Here is a 20,806-nt window from a genome sequence, read left to right as displayed (position 1 = left end):
CTCTTTATAAGTTTGGTCTGTCAATTTCGGGTAAACCCGGTTTCACCTTATTCTAGCACTCTTGTCAAATTTCATCAAAAGTGGGTTGCTTTGTTTTCACTGGAAAAATGCACCTTCTAGAGAACATGTGAGTTGTTCCCAAATCTAATAAATGAGTATGTTGCAGTGCACAAAACTCTTATCACAAATAGTTTGAGATATCTTGTTCTTTTTCGGAGGGTTCTAAAAAGCATGTTGTAAGGGGCCAAATCGAGGCCATGGCATCACTGTATTGAGCACTTTCATACTGGCAACATCATGTTCCAAGGCTCTTGCACATTTAAAATGGCCATTGTGATGTCGAATGATCGTTTTTGCAGTGTTCAAAAGCTTCCATAGATGCAAAAGTACTGCGTAGGAGATTGGTAATTTACTCAACAAAATAATTGTAATAGACAACTTAAATCTGGCTTGATGAACCATTCTTGGTGAAAGCTGGCATTTGAGTAGTTATTTGTTGAAATAGCAAAGGAAATATGTCATTCTACCCCGCCGGGGTGGCGCAGTGGTTACGGCGCTCGACTACTGTTCCCAAGGACGCGGGATTGAATCCCGGCCTCGGCGGCCACTTTTCGATGGAGGCGAAAAGCAAGGCGCCCGTGTGCTGTACGATGTCAGTGCATGTTAAAGAACCCCAGGTGGTCGAAATTTCCGGAGTCCTCCACTACGGCGTCTCTCATAGCCTGAGTCGCCTTGGGACGTTAAACCTCGCAAACCAACCAAATATGTCACTCTATCTTCTGCACAAAAACATCAGCATGAAGTAAATTGCGTGTTTGTGCAAAGCGTTGACCTGACAAAATCATAATGACCTTTGAAACTTCTTGTAGAATAACCCAATGCTTTGCCCAATTTTGAGCTTAAAAGATGTCTCAAACTTACGCCCCCCTCCCCCCTCCCCCCTTCTCATTTTCTTTATTAATTCAGGAAAGAAAATAAAGCCTAAAAACAAAGGAGCTACTTTATAAACTTCAAAGGCCACGCATGCTACCGTTACCAGCTGATTTCACTAATACTACTAAAATTCATGTGTCGACGCAGATTTCTACACGTGTATCCTTGAGGTTAGCCCGCACTATTATATCCACTTCAATGCAGCAGCAACCAGTCCTTTTTGGTACGGATGTCATGTGTTGGAATTTTGTGAGTGGCTTATTTTTAAATTTAATATTCTGTTGCAACCCTATCTTTTGCTGCCAGACAGGCGTCTGTGTACCCAGAAAGAAGCAGATAATTCATTTTTACTCATGACATTGATTGGATGTGGTTGTTCTCAGTGTCCTTTTAATGTGAGCTCTGTGGCTCGCGGCATCACAGCCACTTTTTAAAGTGACCCCCTACAGAAATGGAGTAAATTTGGAGAGAGGACATTTGCCTTGGGTTTCAGAGTAACTAATACAGAAAAGGGAGCAGCTAACCTTTTGCAGTGTGGAAATAAAATGGCAGGTGTAGGTACAACGATCAGTGATCTTTCTTTGAAATGGCGTGCGTATGAGCTTTATGATGCTACCGCACCACTCAGCTTGCTTGACCTTGAGTCACTGAATGTTTATTTTTCAGAAACAAATGTGTCTAATATGTAGTAGTCCCATAAAATAAGGCCATTTATTTAAAATAGGATTCCTTGTTGTTCTTTGAGAAGCTTGTTTCAAACACGTCAAGGGACGTTACATTTTCTACCCAGGACTCTGAGGACTCTGTGTCTCACTTGGAATGGGAGACTGTGCGGGTGCGTGTCATCAAGGCAGGGTCCCTGGAGGCCATCATCGCCAACTTGGCCGACGACGAGGGGGGCCTGGAGCCCACAAATGTCAATGTGTTCCTGGCCACGTACCGGTCATTTGCTAGCCCCCAGCAAGTGCTGGACGCTTTCCATGCCAGGTGTGCCATTCTACTTCGCTTCCTCTGCCTTGGAGGGACTGTGGAGTCCTGAAAAACAGCATGGCTTAATGCTCCTAGCATGCCTAACAAAGATGAGGAAATTCGTTTTTTCACTGGTGTGCTAAGATTTTCCCAGATGCTTCATGCACAGGTTGCATTCTTTCTGAAATTCAGCTACAGCAGTGACACATTAGAACATGCTTCACTGTGGTGTCATTGTGACTGGCTAAATGTGACTGGTTAAAGTTTAGAGCAATGACATTGCATATCACTAGGTGTCTTCTCTGCTGCTATGTTGGATGTGGACTTCTTAGCGGCAGTGTACCTTGGTGAGATCCATTACGTGTAACACGCATTGGTATTTTGTTTAAAGTATGTGCTCGATTTTCCTTTTTTTTTAAATGGCATCAAGGAAAAATTCGAGTGCTCATGCTCATGAAGGATTAACTTGCATTCTGTTTGGAACTTCATTTTATGAACCTGGTTTCTTGAATTCTCTGCGATTCAACCTCTAAAAGTACTAATAATTTCTTCAGTATTTATTACGAATTTGTTTAGGGGAGCCTTTTTTGATGCGCTTGATGATATGCACAAGATAAAGCTAGTCCAAATTGGCAAGAGTCTACCATAATATCTTCATAAGTAGAATTTAGCTCCTTCATTATGCGAGCATTAATTCAAGGTGTGATATTGTTTTTTTGTTTTTTTTCACCGAAATCAGTTGTTCAAAAAATGGGCAAAAAAAAAAGAAAAGATTAGTTTGTAGTATCATTGTTTCTTTTCATAGCTTTCTTTCATGAAAAAGGAGTTTCTTTAGTGTTTGAAATACTTTTACTGATACTATTCACATACGCTTGAAAATATTTGGTTTGCACCCAGTTTTTATTGTTCGTGCTAGCTTTGCAAACATTCACGCACATCTGCTTGGAAGCATACCTGCCTTGCAAGCTTTGTCAGATTGATGAGGCTCGATTTACCAGTTCAGTAGTTTTCAAACTACAGGAGTGGAATGCATGTGAAGACTCACTTACCAGCTATGTCAGATTAGACACGAGACACATCAAGAAGATTGTTGCCAGTGCAAAATTGGCATAAAAAAAATAAAGTACAGGCGCTTCAAAGAAGTCTGTACTAGTGTTTAGTTATTGATGCAGTGGACGTCCTGAAGCAGCTTTAAGGCCCAATCATAATCCTCAGCCAAGTTAAGTCCACTGCAAGGCAAAGGTTTGCCTCTGACTGCAATCAAGCAACCCAGTTTTGCACCTGCTATGGCTGCCCTATTGATACACATTTGCTAATCTCATGACCCCACATGATTATCTGCTACTTTTGGCTAGGTAAACTTTCTCTTGTTAATCACTGTCTCACCTAAATAGACGATTCATTATTTGTTTTATATGTTACATCTCTTATGCAAGCCTCATTCCTTATTCATCTAGGGTTATTAATCTCTTTCTTAGATTAATTAATTATTAATTATTGATATCTTTAGGAAAAAGATTATATATCTCTTTCCTAGTGTTTTAAAGCTCTCCACTACTGCACGCCTCATAACCCAGTGTTAATCACAAAAAAATTGTGTATATCATTCAAATCAAGGCAGTCATTCATTTAGTCAGTTAATCGATAAGAAATTTGTCTTTCATACCCGTCTCCTGTGGCTAGTAAAAAGCAAAAACTTGCATCTGTGCAGGTTTCGAGAGCTGAAGAATCGGGATGGTGCAAAAGGCCTCAGCGCAACATCTCAGCGGCATCACAAGTAATTTAACCACATTTTTTTCTCTGTTATTTTGTGAAGGATAGCTTTTAAAAAGCCAATCGATATGGAAAAACTTGGAATCCATCTCGGCAGTAGTATTTAGTGCCTCGCCGCAGTGGTGCGGTGGGCTGGAGTTCCCGGGTTCGACCCCGATCACTGGCTGCTGCGTTTCAGTGGAGGCGAAACGTAATAGTGCCCGTGTGCTGTGCGATGTCAGTGCACGTTAAAGAACCGCAGGTGGTCGAAATTTCCGGAGCCCTTCACTACGGCGCCTCTCATAGCCTGAGTCACTTTGGGATGTTAAACCCTACAAAACCAAAACCAAGTTCTTGGCATATAAAATACAATTTATTGGGGTTTACTTGGCTGCAAGGTTCTGTTCTGGCCAAAAAGTGTTTTTGGCCACTGTATAGCTTTTTTGTATGTAAGGGGCATAAGTTCTTTCTTGTTTGTGCAGTTTCGATGCATGTACAGGCTGTGTCACACTTGGAGGGAAACTGGGAGCACGTGGCCGCTGAGCTTCATGGAGCGCTGCTGCCAACAGCCGGGGTAAATCGGCACCCAATTCACATGTGGAATAAGCACAGCTGGTTGCTTTTTTGTAGTGAGAGCTACATTGGCCACACTTTCGCCATTTCGCCGTGCCTGTCCGTGCCTGTCCAAAGAGCGAAGAAAGAAAAAGTAGTTGTGAGAGGCGGTAGCTGGCAGCTGCCATGGCCGAGCACTAATTGGACATAGGGCTTCCTGGCATTAATTACATTTGGCTGAAGCTGCCTACTCGGGTCTCTCCTTTCATATGGGAGGGCGATATCAGAATCAGCCTGCCAAACTCCTTGCATTCACATTATCCCTAGGCCATGCAGGTACGTTCATACGGCTCGGTTAAAGCGGCGCTTTATATGTAAAGCTTACGCTATCATGTCATTATGAAGGTTGGAGTAAAAACAGAAAAAGGGGTTTAGAGCGCTTCGGACCACCACGCAATAGAGGATTTCGCCTCATCGCACTTTAGTGGTCAAAAGTGCCCCCTATGGCATAAAGCCGAAACCATAGAGTTAACTACTATGTGCAAAAGCCATGTCTTTACTTTCAACATAAGCGTAGCCATGCAGATAGCTCTCACGTAACTCCAGGTTTAACCACAAGCTAAATTTTTTTCCACACATGCGCGTGGTACAGCTCATTCTCCCCAAATCTCAGCAGCAGCTGTTCTCATAGCGTATTGGTCACGTGCTCCCAGTTTCTTAGTTTCTTAGTGTGAAATAGCCTGTACATCGGTACATACCATTGAAAGGACGAAGGATGGAGAAGTAAGGGGAGTGACTGCTGGTCGGTGGAGCCTGCCGTAGCAGTGGCATGGGTTGGTAGCGTGGGTGACACTGAGATCGGGCCAAATCTGGCCTGAGTACCAGTCTGCCAGGGGGAGGAACAAGGGGCTGGAGAGCAGAGGTCAGGGTGTTGGGACAGTCGCTAATAAACTGTCTCGGTTCTGCAGGCAACGAGGCGGAGTAGGGAGTGGCAGTGTTGCCCACAGCAGCGCCGAGATGCACTGGACCATCGTGGAGTGTGTTGCCGCGATGAAATGATGGCATGCCGAAGTGCTTAAAAGAAAAGAATTCAGGCAGTTTAGTGTGTAGGCCATATGCAAATTTGATGTGCCAGCATTTCAATTTTCATTTCGGTTTGAGTTGAAAGCTCTTTTCAAGGTCAAGCAGACAAACACCTGCAAATCCTGCTAGTGGTGGCCTTAGTGGTAGTGTGCTGAAATTTTGAGGCCACTTAAAGCACCTTGAGAGGGCAATGCGATATCAGTATGTTCTGGTTCTATTGCGCACAGATGGAAGTGATGAAGACGACGACGGGCAAAGCGCAGTGTAGGAGGGTGGCAGTGAGACACGAGGGACGTTCACCTGCGGCAGTACCATTGTGGTCTAATGCAGTGGCCAGAAAGTGTTTGTTTTAGCCTCCATTACTGCCTGCTAGTTACCATCTCCCAGAGGCCGAGGAGCAAATAAGTATTGCCAATATCGGGGAATGCAAATTCCACTGGCCGGGACCGAACAGACATTGGCAAAATTGCTGAATGAGGGCTCTAGTGGTGGTGCGTTAAAATGCTGCCTTCGGTGTTTTAAAGATGTGCTCATGAGATGCCAGCAGCAGGAGCAAAAGAGCATTAGGCTTGGAGCCATTTAAACAGAGCCTATATCTATTTAATCTACATTTTTTCTGCTAACTCTCATTTGCTTTCACTGTCACACTGTGTTCAGTACCTTTATCATTTTATTTTTGCTCAGGATGTACTTCAAAGGGTAATCAAACTGCTAGGAAAAGCCAGAATATCCTTAAACATTTGTTGAATTGCAAGGCCTGCTCAAAAATGCCTAAAATGTAGTTTGAATTATTACTTTGTATTCAGTGCACATTATTACTTATATCCATAAAAATTCTAAGAAATCTACTTGCATTTCGCACTCTTTACATAATGGGTGAGCCCTTAAAGAGACAGAGCACTTGGTTTTAGGCATCCAGTATTTTTAAGTGCTAGGGAGATTTTGCAGTCTAAAGTGATCAATTCCATAATGTTTTCTTGAAAAACAGTGTGTAAAAATTTTATGGAATTTTGAATCAGTGCATGCACTCATTTTTATGTAGGCTGATGCTGTAAACCATCAGCAGTGACCATGATGACGATTGGGCATGGGCAAAAGTTTAATTCAAACCTCTTCCACCAGTCAGTAATTAAACATTTTTAGTGCAAAGTAGCTTCCATATCAATCTCCACAATCAAGACTGTTTGGCATGGGGATTAAGCCTCCTCGACGAAAGGCCTGATTGGCCTGATTGGAGCCAAGAAATTCGAATCAGTGTGGCGTCATCCAGTGAGAAATGCTGAGAAAATATGCTGGGGTGTGGCGGGGGACTAACGCCCCGCTGCCACTCCGTGAGTGCAGCGACTTCGCACGTAAACCACAGAGGGAACAAAGGGACAGAACGACACAGTGTAAACACTCGGGTCTGTTTATTGTACTTGCAAATAACACAGAGCGTGCCAGCTAGCTATACAACATCATTGAGGTCTTCGTCGGTAGGAGACGGCTATGTAAGAAGGGCTTCCGACTTGCTGGGTGCGAGTTCTGCACCAAACGTCTGAATGAGCTAAGTATGACTGCAGAGATCTCCTGTGCCCACTGCATTCCGTGGGCAAACCCATACCTTGGCGTCTGCCGTGGGTACAGATTGTTTCACTGTCCAGAACCAAAAGACAAGTGGCCGTGCGTGACGGGTTTCCTCGTCAGCACCGTATACTTTGCACTAGGCCAACCCTTAGCGTTTGGCGTACGGGGTGGCAAGAGGTGACCATTCGCATACCTGCCAGGTTCACAGAAAAGGCATTAGGGAGATCTTATCGGACCGGGGAGGGAATGAAAGAGTTACTAGGCATTTTTATTGAATGAGTTGTTTTTATTTGGTTCAAAAGAGCAGGAATTGGGTGGTTTTTGTTTGAAAACCACTGACATGCCAAATCACTGCTCACTGTTGGCAAATCTTCAATGTGGCAGATGCTGCCCTTTTCAGAAATTCCTTTGAGTACTGCCGAGAGTAATACTGTTCGCTGCTGCGACATTTAGCCAAAAGAATGTGACATAGGGTTGTGTCGGACATGGATGATCTGAACTGGGTGCGATGTTTTTTTTACAATACTGAACTGCCTCTCACATTCAGCATTGCTGTGTGGTATATAGAGGATTCCAAGCATTACTGCTGAGATACGGCTAAATTTCTTTTGCCCATCTGCGCCTTTCAGCTTGGAGATGGCGCTCCACTGCCTGTCAGCACGGTCCTCTTGCAGCACATCTTGAGGAATGTCAAACGCCTGAAGTTTGACAAATTCCATTTCCAGAAAATTCAAAGCTTGGTCTTTCAACTCTTGCTGCTTTAGTGGCAGTAAGACCAGAAACCGCTCCACAAAGGAAGGCACATTCTGAAAGGACATAGTGTCGATGGATTTCAGATTTGCGACTCTTGAATTAATTACTGCATTGTCAGCTAAAGGGAATTTGAGGCGAATATAATCTCAGGCAGCGATCATGTACTTCGAACAGCTTCATAAAATTGTTCTTGCTCACTTGGCTTGAGTTTCTGAACAATGCGTTTGGCTTCCAGTCCCACCACAATGTCTTCATCATCCTTCTGTCCATCTTTGTCATGGTAATCAATTGTAAGTAGGTCCTTGTGTTCCTTTAGTAGGCGTGGCTGCACAAACCTTGAAAGGAGGTCTTCAAGAAGCTCAAAAAGTACAGATTGCAATGCGTGTATTTCAGGAGCCTGAGACTGCAGCCAACAGTTTAATGCCTCAAAGGCAGGAATGGTGTTATTAAAAAAAAAAAAAAACAGCACGCTTTGTTGAGGTCCAAGCTCAAAAACTGAAACAGCCTCTCTTCACGTGTTATGCATGGGGGCCTACTCTGGTTCACCATATCAGTGGTCTTAGCCTTTTTCACTGCCACTGGTGCAGCACCTGCTGCCTTCTTTCTCTTCAATTTGCACGGCATGTGTTCCAGTTCTGTACTTTGCGCCGACACCACTGGAGCCTTTGGAATTTGGTAGTATGACAGAAATTGCGCACTTGTGGCTTCTTTTTTCACCTCATGAAGGAAAAAACTCAATAGAGGTCCCCATTGATTCATTAGCCTTTCCAGGCATTTCCCAAGCGACAGCCATCGGGTTGGCGCGAGCTTCAGAATTTTTCGGTACTCAACGTTATGCATTTCTTGGAAATGCTTAAGGGCAGCTTTTCTTTTTGTACTTTTTTCCAAATAAAAAAAAAATATCTACAAGCACTTCGTCCACCTTCGCTGGGAGGCAACACGCCGCTTTTTTTGCTGCAATGTTGCATAAATGGCACGGTCAGCCAATTATTATAAAATAACGCTGTCATGGGCTTCAGTCAGTGCTGCCGCTACGCCATTTTTCTTTCCCAGCATGACACTGGCGTTGTCAGAGCCAAAAGCTATGCAGTTAGACAATGGTATGTACAAGGAATTCAGAGTATCTATCAGCAGACTGGCCCTCTAGGGTGCTCAGCGCAAGAAGTTAGCTATCGATCACGCTGAATTCAACAAAATATGTAACCACGATTGGTTACAGCTGCGCTTGGCTGTCGTTACTGCCATCCACGGCAACTGAAAACTTTTTCAGGGCACTCACCGTACTCTCTTGTGCGTGATGCGCCATTTCACCAACACTAGCTGTCGTCTTGGTTCTAGAACGTGTATAGCACATTGCAACGTCAGATTTTGGGAACATTTTGCGCAACAGAGGTCCCACGTGCTCAGAGGCGCTCAGCGAGACGTTATGCTCCAACAAGAAATCTGTAAACAAGCACTCCGCACGGATGACATCGCTGTCGTCTTGTGCACCGAAGAAATCTTGGGAATGCTGTTGCTTGTCTTGGCATTGAAGGCTGCTTGAGTGCTTCTTAGACGAAATGTGCGTAGCCAAGTATGTTCTGCCGCCGTGCGAGATTCTGTCACAATTGCAAACTGTGCAAAATGCATGATGCTCGCCTTTCCGAGACAGCACAATACATCCAAAATCTGCAGTATACTGCTTAAGAAGACCTGAAGGTATTTCTTGCGCTCTTTGCTTAGCACCATGGCCTAAGACTACATTAACGCGGCACTAAACAACACACAACGCACGCCTCTTGGAAACTGCACTAGACCATGCAGCTGAGCTGCCGAAGGTAACAAAGAACGCAAGTAAACACGGAAGTTGCCTAAGCAAAAGCCAGTGTTAGTGTAGAAACATTATAGGCAGAAATTAAGCCACTGGAACTTTAGACAAAACCAGACCTTAGCACCACGCCTGAACCGCCCCAAGCGGTGCCGGCTCTACAGTCTCAAACAGCAAAGTGAAAGTAGTTCTGGTAGTTTTAACTACTGCGCTTGGCCAACTATGTTTTTGAGACCTTTCACTGATCACGATGTCAATCTGTGTCAAGTGGTAGATAGCCTTGGAGCTATGTGGCCAGACTAGAAAAAGGATTTGGCTAAACGTGGGAGCATTTCCGAGAGATATCTCTTTTGGTCATACAATCATACAAAAGCTTCAAGATTCGGGAGTCTCCCAGATAATTCAGGAGACCTGGCAGGTATGCACTCTCTTTGTCGGCAGTATCCTGAACCCTCTTGTCTCTTTGCGAAACTCCACATGAAAGTCTGTCTCAGTGTCGCTCTTGGCGCTGTTTCCGCTTCCCCTATGGGGGAGATAATTTGCACCCATCCGGCACCATCCCAAAGTGTAAAGGGGTGAAGTAAGACTAACCGGCCAAGAAGATGCACACAGGAAAAATCGACACAGAAAGAAAGAGGCTGGTCGATTTTTCCTGTGTGCGTCTTCTTAGCCGGTTAGTCTTACTTCATGCAATGCACCAACTAGCCCAACAATGTGTTTTATTGTAAAGGGGTGTTGGTTAGGCATGGTGACAGAGAAGGAAACTGGTCTTCCACAATGCTAAAAGCACCTTATAATTGGTGCGAAAGGAGCATTGCTTTTTTGGAAGGGTATGCTCTGGAAAGAGTCCGAACCATGGCGAGCACTTCCAAAAGAAACACTGTGCCCTTCAAAAAATTGGTGAGATTTTTTTTACATGCGATTGCATTGTGTACCACACTGATAGCGACAGCATTTTGTTGCAAGAGGTCACCTCAGTGTGTTTTATGCAATTTGCAGTGCCGATTTGAAATTTTAAATTCTCGTTTCTTGGATACTGTAGAGTACTTAGTCTACCATATTTACTCTCATAATGATCGCACTCACGTAATGATCGCACCCCTGAATTTTGAGATCAAAATTCCATTTTTTAAATTCCCTGCGTAATGATCGCACCCCGAACATGGAGCCGCCTGGTGGTTCATCTGCAGTCATCCCGCAGCGAATGCATTCCGACGAGTTCCCAACCTAGTCTAGTAACGTTGGAGTTCCCATGATTCCATGCTTTGCGGCGTTCGCCATTTTGCAATTCGGCAGCGTCGTAGCGTGCTTTGTGTTTTTGTGCGAGTTTACGCCATTTCACCATGGGGCGGTATGCCAGTTACACCGCCGCGTTCAAGCTCAAGGCTGTCGACTATGCACTGGAGCATGGCAACCGCGCTGCTGGTAGGCATTTTGGCGTGGACGAAATGAGGATACGCTATTGGAAGAAGCAGCGCTAGAAGCTGATGGCTACGAACAAGACACGGCGGGCTTTCCGTGGACCCAAAACGGGCATGTTCCCTCGTGTTGAGGAGGCGGTTGGTTGTTGCAGTGTCATTAGAAATGATACAGACGCAGGTGCGCACAACTGCCAGGAAGCTGGGATTCGCCGCAAAGGATTTCCGCGCTAGCTCCGGTTGGACGACTCGCTTTATGCGACGGAATGGACTTTCCCTGAGGCGGCGACGTCGTTGTGCCAGCGGCTCCCAGCCGCGTATGAAAGCAAAGTGATAGACTTCCATCACTTCGTCACTAGGCTTCGCGAAAAATGCGGTTACCTCATGTCGCAAATTGGAAACTCCGATCAAACTCCACTGACGTTCGACATGCCCCGGAATACAACTGTGAACGAGAAGGGTGCTCGGAGCGTCCTCGTGAAGACGTCTGGCGCAGAAAAACAGTGATGCACAGTCATGCTTGCTGTGACGGCCGACGGGCGGAAGCTGCCACCATACATGATCTTCAAACGGAAGACTATTCCGAAGGGACTTCACTGCTGCAGCCTCTCGACGTGTCTTTGAACAAACCGTTCAAGGACAATGTTCGACGACTTTATGCTGAGTGGATGGCGATGGGCCAGCATGATTTGACGCCGAGCGGAAAGATTAGAAGGCCATCCGTGGAGATGCTGTGCTCGTGAATCACAGAAGCGTGGAGCAGTATCCCCGACGAGGTAGTGGCTAAGAGTTTTAAGAAGACAGGCATATCTAACGCTTTGGATGGAACGGAAGATGACTTCCTGTGGAATTGTGAAGATGCTCCCAGCGACGACACTGCCGTTTCTGATGAGTCGTGCAGCAGTGAAAGCGAGGATGGCGAGGATTCAGACTTTGATTAGAGTACTGACGAAAAAAAATAAATGGGCATTGTGCACTCCATGTGATGCTTAGTGTGCGTGTTTATTGCGAAGGTAAGCCTTACTCAGCTTTTATTTTTGGTTGTAATCGAGATATATGTTCTAAGACGTCTGACCTGCAACTTGTTTGCGTTTTCGGTGCTCAAAAATTTTTTGTAGAAAATTTACCCCGCGTAATGATCGCACCCCGAAATTTGCATCAGTATTTAAAAAAAAAAAGTGTGATCATTATGCGAGTAAATACGGTATATACACTGTGATGCAAAGCCACTATAAATAAACTTTACACATTCTGGTCAGTGTGAGATCTCTTTAAGGTTGGGCACAAACATGAGCACTTTCAGCCCTTTTTTTCCTCAATTAAGAGCAGACATTTGGCCTCAACATCTGACGATAATAAAGGTTAATTTGTCTTTGCTTATTGACTGGTTAAGCATCCTAAATAAAGCATGCGTAAAGCTAGCAAGCAATATTAAGTAAAGGTATGGAGGAGCACAGTGAAGAGGAAGTTGCTTCAGTGTCTGTTTGTGTTCAGGGCACTGGTTCAGACCCTGGTGGTGTGGTTGGACATGTACCCGGAAGATCTGTATGAGCCACCCCAGTTCTCAGTGCTGCACCAGCTGCTTGACCTGGCCCAGGCTCAACTGGAACCTGGTTCCAGTCTGGAGGTGCGAGCTAGACAGCGGCTGCAGCAGTTTCTTGCAAGAGACCCTGAGAAAGGTATGTTAGGTTACCTTTGCTTGTGAAAGTGTGTGTGTGGGGGGGGGGGGGGGGGAAGCAGCTGAAGGGTGCCATTAACCCATTGGATTCTGCGCCTGCCGCGACTTTTCCTGCCTGGTATTCCGCGCCAAAATCGCAGCACACGTTCGGCGCGCGAGGCGCTCTACAAAAGATGCAATTAATTCCTCTGCGCGCATCATAGAAGGACAAATATGCTTTATTCTGTTCAGAAGGGATTGCTGCATCCGAACGTCTAATATGATTTGCATGGTGGAAAGCTTTGAAGCATACAGGCATGTGAAGTGAAACTTCACATTTTTTACACTTCCACCGGCTCTCAGACTTTTCCCGTGTATCTTGCAAACTAAGCATAGCCTTAATGGGTTCAGCACATAGTTTTATTTTATTCGGCGTTCTTTCATGCCAATTGGTATCGAGATGCAGACTGTTTCTCACATGCAAAGGCATTTGTGTGTAATGCGATAGTGCTCCAGATCTCATCTCTAAGGAGAGTGTTGAACATTGCCAGAGCACTGGGATTTGCACCTGCTTGGAGCTGGATGGGCCGTTGGATGCCTGTTTGACCACAAAAAGTGTGCTTGACAACCTTTTCCACTGTGTCGTCTGCTTCCCATTGCCAGTCTTCCAGTTTTCGCGCCTTCGGACAGGTTTGTTTTTCGGGCCATTCTTTCTAAACAGACATTCACGATGGGGTCCATTTCAAAAAATTTTTGTGGCCACGCATTCTGAGGAGAATGCCTCACAGTCACCAGGCCAGAAATTATTTTTGACCAGAGGGTGTTGGTGTCCTTTTAAGATGGAGTTCAGGCATCTCCATAAGTTTCCTACATGTGAGCACAAATTGGGCGTTAACAAATAGGCTTAACACTTCTTTTTATATAGTGCTTATATATGTGCATTTTACTAGTTGTACCTGTGTGCGTTTATCTGTGTTTTTTTTTATCCGCAATGAGTTTTCTTTAGCCGCCTATTTTCGGTGCTTAAAACATACGTTCTTAGTGTCTAGTGATCCTGTCTCTAATAATAAGCGAGGGTTCATATTGTGACGAAGAAGAATTGAGCGATTGCGCTGAGGGATGACGACGTTGCAGTGTGTATGCGGTTAGCTGGGCACTACTGTGCTAACTGTGCTGCATTAACTGGCCATATCTAGGCCCCTGTAACTTCTTGGTGGAGGCTGCAGTTCAATTCCCGTACCCCATGCTGTACCTCCGCAGCGGTCGTCACAATGCACCCATTAACATGCCACTGCCGCCGACCCAGCAGGTACCGCCTCCTCTTCAATGGCCCCACAAGCCATTGTCATGGTCCAGCCCCGCGACCCTGGCCCGTTCTGTGGCAATGACAACAGTGTCGACGTAGACAACTGGCTCGACCTGTATGAGCGTGCCAGCATGAATAATCAGTGGGATGCCACTCTGATGTTGGCCAATCTTGTCTTCTTTTTGACAGGCACAGCGCGCAAGTGGTACTTCATACATGAGCCAGAACTAACTTCATAGGAAGTTTGCAAGCAAAAGATACATGATCTGTTTGGAAAGCCCATTGGAAACCTGCTCACCGCCAAGTAAGACCTGGCGTCATGCGCACAAACAACCATGGAACCGTACGTTGCCTACACACAAAACGTTCTCGCTTTGTGCCGTCAGATTGACAAGGGCGTGACTGAGGAGGACAAAGTCTGCTATACTCTCAAAGGTATTGCCGACGACGCCTTCAATCTTTTACTATGCAAAGACTGTGCAACCATCGATGCCGTCTTGCAGACCTGTTGCCTCTTCGAACAAGCTAACTTAGTCGGATATCGCTTCATTTTGATCACCTGCCGAGAGAGGGAGAGAAATAACATTTATTGCACCCGTCAAAAGGTTGGTGAGGATCCGAGGCGAAGCTCTGTCCCAACCATGTCCTCCCCCTCAGCCGTCGACCTGGATCCCTTGGATCTTAGCAGCGGCCAGGGCAAGACGGATGACTTCTCGTTGCCCTTTTTCGTCCTGCTTGAGAAGTAGTGCCTCCCAGGACTCATCTGTTCGGTCAGGTTCTCCAAATCTAGGACACGTCCATATCATATGGATCATGTCCGCTATGCCATCGCAACGTTTGCACCTGGGGCTAAAAATTTCCGGGTGCCACTTGCTGTAAAGCTGGGGGTTCGGGAATACTCCAGTCTGTAGCTTACGCCACATAACCACCTCGCTTTTGGTGAGTTGCTTACACGCTTTTGGTAGTACTGATCTGCCTAATTTGTAATGATTTAGGATATCTTGGTAGGTGTTAAGGTCATCGTCGAATTGCAGGGGCTCCTCATCGCGCAAGGGGTGCGGGGTTGCGCATAAGTCGTCACTGGGATCCCGGAATGTAGCTAATCCTCTGGCCAGTACGTGCGCTTCCTCGTTCCCCCTCAACCCCTGGTGCGCCGGTGTCCAAATGAGCGCGACCTGCTCTGCCGGTGGTGAACCACTGGCCAACACTCTTGCTGCTATGGCCGAAATGCGGCCCGCGTCAGTTTCTAATCGCTGATTTCGAGTCTGTAACTATAATTTTGACTTGTTGTGTTAGAGCTAGCGCGATGGCCACCTCTTCTGCCTCCGTTGTGGTCGAATTTCGGGTGCTGCAGCATACTACCGAGCCCCCGTCTTCTCTAGTTGCTACTGAAACACGTCCCCTACCGTTCGCGCATTGTGCGGCATCTGTATATAAGACGTCCTGTCTTCCCTCAAAACGGGCTTGCAGCGCTGTTGCTCTGTCACTCCTCCGGCTCTCATGGTAAACGGGGTGCATGTTTTTGGGGAGCGGAGGTATTTTTAATTTGTCTCTAACCTGTCTAGGTACTTTTTCTGTATGTCTGGAGCATGCTTGCGGCTCATACCCCAGTTTTTCCAAAATGCTCCGACCAGTACGACTGCGCAGCAGTCTCTGGTATTGTGAAGTCCTTGCAGCTTCAATGAGCTCTTCGAGGGTATTGGAGACCCCTAGTCTCATAATCTTGTTTGTCGATGTATTGGGTGGTAAACCTAGTGCCGTTTTTATCCCTTTACGAATGAGAACGTAAAGTTTCTCCTTTTCTGCCTTGTGAAGCCGTAAATACGGCGCCACGTAGACTATCCTACTGATTATAAAAGACTGGACTAGCCTAAGGAGGTTAGCTTCTTTCATTCCCGCATGTTTGTTTGCGATCCGCTTCAGGAGTCTACAGGTTTGACTGGTGCTAGCGTCTAGCCTCTGTATCGTTTCCGAGTTCCTGCCGTTGGCCTGAATTCGTAATCCCAGAACTCTAATGGTTGCCACCGTTGGTATAACGTTACCGTTGACCCTGAGTGTTATTTTCGGGTTATCCTGCTTTATACGCCGACGATGGGGCGATCGCATTGACGTGAGAACGAGCGCTTCCGATTTCTCGGCCGAACATCTGAGCCCGATCGGTTCTAAGTATCTTTCTATAACTTCGATTGCCCGCTGGAGTGTCTGTTCAATTTCACCGTCACTGCCCCTGCACATCCACAGAGTCAGGTCATCTGCATATAATGTATGGTGTAGCCCTTGGATTTCGTCTAGTTTTGGGGGGAGACCAATCATGGCGATATTAAACAGCGTCGGGGACAACACCGATCCCTGTGGTGTGGCTTTGTTTCCCAGTCGAATACCTTCTACTGTGTGTCCCCCCATACTTAGTTGCCGTTCTATCGCTGAGGAAGTCGCGTATGTAGTTGTACGTGCGAACTCCAACATCTAATGCACTGAGATTCTGCAGAATAGCCGAGTGCTTCACGTTATCAAAAGCTTTTGACACGTCTAGACCAACGATCACCCTGGTGTCTACCGTTGAATTGTGTATGATCTGTTCTTTTAGCTGCAGCATGACATCGCATGCGGCCAAATGCGGTCTAAATCCTATCATGGTGTTAGGATAGATATCGTTGTCCTCCAAAAACCGGTTCCACTCTCGACCACCTGCCGAACACCGCTGCTATTTCCACCTGCACTGATTCAGCGACTTGGCAGCAGTCTACACAACACAACTTCACCTGCATTGTGCACCGAGAATTAGAGGCCCTGGCACCTGTGGTCCCCAGTGCTCCTCAATTACCTTTTAACTACGCTGCTACAGTTTACTTGATAAAAGAAGTCCGCAAAAAGGTTGCAAACATGGTGATCTCCACAGGCCACACCATGGACGAACACCGCTCTTTTCCAGAACCTCCTGTTAGGGTGGCTAGAAAACGAGGTGTGATGAACTTGGCGCGCTTTCCATAAAGAGAGGTGGCTCTCCGAGCGTGACTGCTGCTAGGGTCGAATGGGGCGCTGTGGTCTGGGGCGCCGTCCGTTCCCGAGCAGGCGTAAGCAGGTGAAGGAAGTCAATGTGAGGTTGGATTGGTTTGGCCCGTTGGTGCTGTGATTTCCTGCGTCTGCTGCTTGAACACCCTTGTTGCGCGCTAGGAGAAATGGCGTTGACATCGACGGAAAAAAACTCTGAGGTGGTGCCTTGTTCTTGGATGCAATTCGGGTTACCGGTCATGTTCGGAAAAAATACAGACGGTTTAAGTCGGTTAGTCACGGAATATCGTGCAGCAGCAGGGCATTTTGACAAAATTGTGTTTGTTGTGCTTCAATTATTAAACATTATTTTTTCTGTGTTAATCAGGCGGCCATGTTTGTAGACCCTGCATTGCATGTGTTTCGCAGGTACAGTGAAAGCTCGTTAATTCGAACCTTGATAATTGGAATTTTCGGATAATTCAAACTACACTACTTGGTCCGGCCAATCTCCACAGAGATCTGTGTACAAAAAAGCCCGCTAATTCAAACGCGAGCCGGTTCCACAGCGGATAATTCGAACTATGCGCCGCCGCGTATGGTCGGCTTGGCGCACAGCACGTGGCAAAAAGAAAAAAAAAAAGAAAATCCTTCAGAGAAAGAGCGGCGTAGTAAGAGGCTGCGCGCTTCCAAAACTGGGACAGAAAATGAAAGCAGATAGAACCATGGATGAGTGGGTAAAGCCTAAATGGCGCCATGACCGGCGTGGTGGCGCTAGAGGGTAGGGATTGGCGGCCGCCGCTGCCTAGTCTCTCTTCCGCGCAACCTCCGAAACTCGCAATTAAATACTCTTTAATTCGAGCCCTGTTAATTCAAAAATGCGCATAAGCACTGTCGGCGCGGTCCCAGCAAACGCCCACAAGAAGCTATGACTTCGGATGGGCGCTACGGGTTACACATATTTTTTTTTCTTTGCGAGAGTCGTCCACTCTCATTCATCGGCTGTCAACGAGAGCAGGCGGTCAGCCGCGGTCATGACGCCAGCTTTTAGCATCGTCCCCTTCAAAAGGCGTTTGCTGTTACTGCGCGTGATAGTAGACAGTGCCCGCCCCAATCGTCTATAGCATGATAATGCGAACGTATTGAAAATGAGACTTGCACAACCGGACAAGTTCTGGCACCCTTTCAAGTTCGCTTTCCCCCTTGCTAGAGCCAACATCAAAAGAAAAACACATCACTATGTTATCGTTGCGCAGCATCTTGGCGCACTGCCAAGAAATGTGTTGTGGACCATGATGACGCGAAATGGAGGGATTCGTTAACAGCTGAAGACTTTTTTTTTTTTTTTCGTGACTAATGCTTTCACGGCTGATGCCCTTTTTTTTTTTCGCCCACCTGCGAAAATCGCAGGTGGGCGGGTTCATTATGCGAGCGGGTTGTTTACGCAAGTAAACACCATAGATTTACCGTAATGCAGATAGTTTTAGTCAGTTTTTTCGAGGCCATTCGATAATTCGAGCTTTTTTTCCGGTCCCGTGAGGTTCGAATAAACGAGCTTTTACTGTACGATCTCCTTAAAGTAACGCTTTTATTAGGGATCATGTTGGGTGTTAATCACACTGTACAAAAGCCTAAGCATTGCTGCTGTACACGGTAAATCGCGCGCCCCTTGTTGAACAAAAGCAGCATTCCATTGAACGCATCAAAGTTCACCGGCATTTTATTTTGGTTTACAGGAAAGGAAAGCCGCTGTATCTGTCACACTTGTTTCTGTCCACACCTGAAGTCACTCGAAAAGGTGGAATTGACTCAAGCGGGGTCAAACGGCTCACTCAAAAAAAAAAAAAAAAAACTGGCTCAATCAAAAGTCAAAAGGGAGTTCAAACACGTTAACGGCGAGGAAGTAATAATATTAATACATCGCAACGTTCTGCTATTAAAAGAGGGTGCAGTGCCTACCCTGTTTCCAAACTTGTCAAGTCCATTTCCAAAACATTTGCAAAGGAAATAAAGAGGCGGGCAAGCGTCGTGCAGAACATTGTTTCATTGAAGAAGGCTCGCATGGAACAAGACACATTAACATGTTCGCAGGAAGGTGGAATGGATGTTGATTTAGGGGAAGCTTCTGGCACTGAATCTTCTGGAAAACCAGCTTAATTTCGATTACGTAAGATACATTAGCCCCCCCCATGCACACACACAGCAGGACCAGTGGATTTTTGAGTAAAATATGGGTGAAATGGCTCTGAAACCTCTCAACACCACGTGGTGTTAGTTAAGTGCTGCTTTGCAGGTAGAAACTCATTCAACCGCTTTGGAATGTGATAACACCCGACGCAAAAAGTAACGGACGCAAGAGTCAGGTGACCCTGGCAATAACTATTGCATTGATCCAAGATAAAAGGAAACATTTGCGTATACAATCATCCAGAATACATTCCGCGCTAGATCAACTCCACGAACATTCAGCGGCTTTAACAAATAAAAAAATGTCCTTTCGGTCAGCAGTAAACTTTTCCAACGTTTCCTCGGATACCCAAATATTCTGCGTTTCTCCACATTCGCATGTCAACAGCATCGTAATTTAAGCCTTATAATATCTAATAAACTGTAGTGCCTGCTAAAGCTTCGAAAATTCAGTAAAGCGGATTTCCACTACAGCCTTGTCCCTGCTCGTGCAAGCAGATGGCGCCACTGACAACAGCGCCGCCACGCGGCATTCACGCAGGAGCCAACTTTTCTTGGCCAATTTGCACACCTCCCCTTCTATCACTTCCCGGACTGTTTCCACCCCCGGTACAGCTATCGATATGATGCGGAATGGCGCACTCCTGACGACCGTCTCGCATGCTTTTTATGTCATCGTATGGGACATATTGCCCGCCACTGCTGTACCGCAAGCCGTTAAAACACAGCATCCCGCTTCTTCAACATTCGGTGCAACTATTACCCACTATGCCCGTATGCATCGCATTCTACGCCACAAGCACCTGACCAAGTCCCTCCCACACCGACCCTAAGCTGCTCACTATCCCCGCAATCCCATCGCTCCCGCTATCCTGTTCCCCACCGCAGCTCGTCACCTTCCTACACCGGACACTTCGCGGGAAACTAGGAAATGCAGCTCCCGGAGGTGGCGCTGTATTCTCGACCCGGACTGCAAATAAGCATTCCACCAACACAAAGACCCGAGTGCGGAGCAATGGGAGAGTCTGCTCACCAGCGGCGAGCTCGCGACCCAAAGGGCCTTAGTGCAGCACGTGACTGATGCAGCATGACTCAGTGGAGCCTTGGAATAGGAGCCCACCCTTGCTGACGAGAAGTCTCAAGTCGCCAGCGCCAGAGAAGACGACGGAGACTTCACAACCGCGAAACCCTTGAAATATTCAATAAAGTTTTCACTCACTCACTCACTCTACCGACCTCTGCTGTACCAAGTAACTTAATCATTATTTCTGTGGATGGTGTTTCAGTTCCTGCGCTTATTGACACTGGTGTCCAAGTATCTGTTATGAGCTCCTCTTTTCGCCGTCGCCTAAAGAAAGTAATGACCCCAGCCGCGGCATTTACCGTCCGTGTAGCCGACGGCAGTTGTGCTGCTGTAGCCGGCATGTGTACTGTTCGTGTCAGAGTTTGCGATCACCATACTTCTGTTCTCTTCACCGTTCTGCACAGCTGTCCTCAAGACGTAATTCTTGGCCTCGACTTTTTATCTGCTCATTCTGCCTTCAATGACTGTTCTGCCAGTCTTTTGCGCCTCGACCTGGCTATCTGCTCTGAGGACCAATCAAGCCCACCTCACCTTCGCTCCACCACATTCTGTCGCCTGCCACTGGAAGCTGTCGTCTATGCCCCCTTTAGGGCCCTATCCATCCGTTCCTGACGGGTACAATCTTGCCTGCCCTGTCATCGATGTCGTTCTGCAGTGTAATGTTGCACTCCTTCATCTCATCGTCCATGTCTGTCAAAATCAAGCCACTCTGCCTGTCCTCAACTTCAGCTTATTGCCACAGATTCTC

The 20,806-nt window shown here is 46.5% G+C and overlaps 1 protein-coding gene across 1 annotated transcript in view; it reads left to right on the top strand.

Annotated features, from left to right (window-relative positions):
- The window catches only part of Rgl (Ral guanine nucleotide dissociation stimulator-like), a 102,864-nt gene that overhangs the window by 13,785 nt on the left and 68,273 nt on the right, over nt 1–20,806 (top strand). The window contains exons 3-5 of the mRNA XM_084587841.1: nt 1,724–1,920; nt 3,614–3,679; nt 12,328–12,512. Of these exons, the coding sequence (XP_084443967.1) occupies nt 1,724–1,920; nt 3,614–3,679; nt 12,328–12,512 (448 nt within the window). The remainder of the gene's footprint in view (nt 1–1,723; nt 1,921–3,613; nt 3,680–12,327; nt 12,513–20,806) is intronic.

The sequence above is a fragment of the Amblyomma maculatum genome, chromosome 1 (assembly GCF_055883805.1).
Source record: "Amblyomma maculatum isolate TAMU_Amacu chromosome 1, ASM5588380v1, whole genome shotgun sequence".
NCBI classification, from domain to species: Eukaryota; Metazoa; Arthropoda; class Arachnida; order Ixodida; family Ixodidae; genus Amblyomma; species Amblyomma maculatum.
Note: the sequence above shows the minus strand (reverse complement) of the source record. Positions and strands in the feature narration are given on the sequence as shown.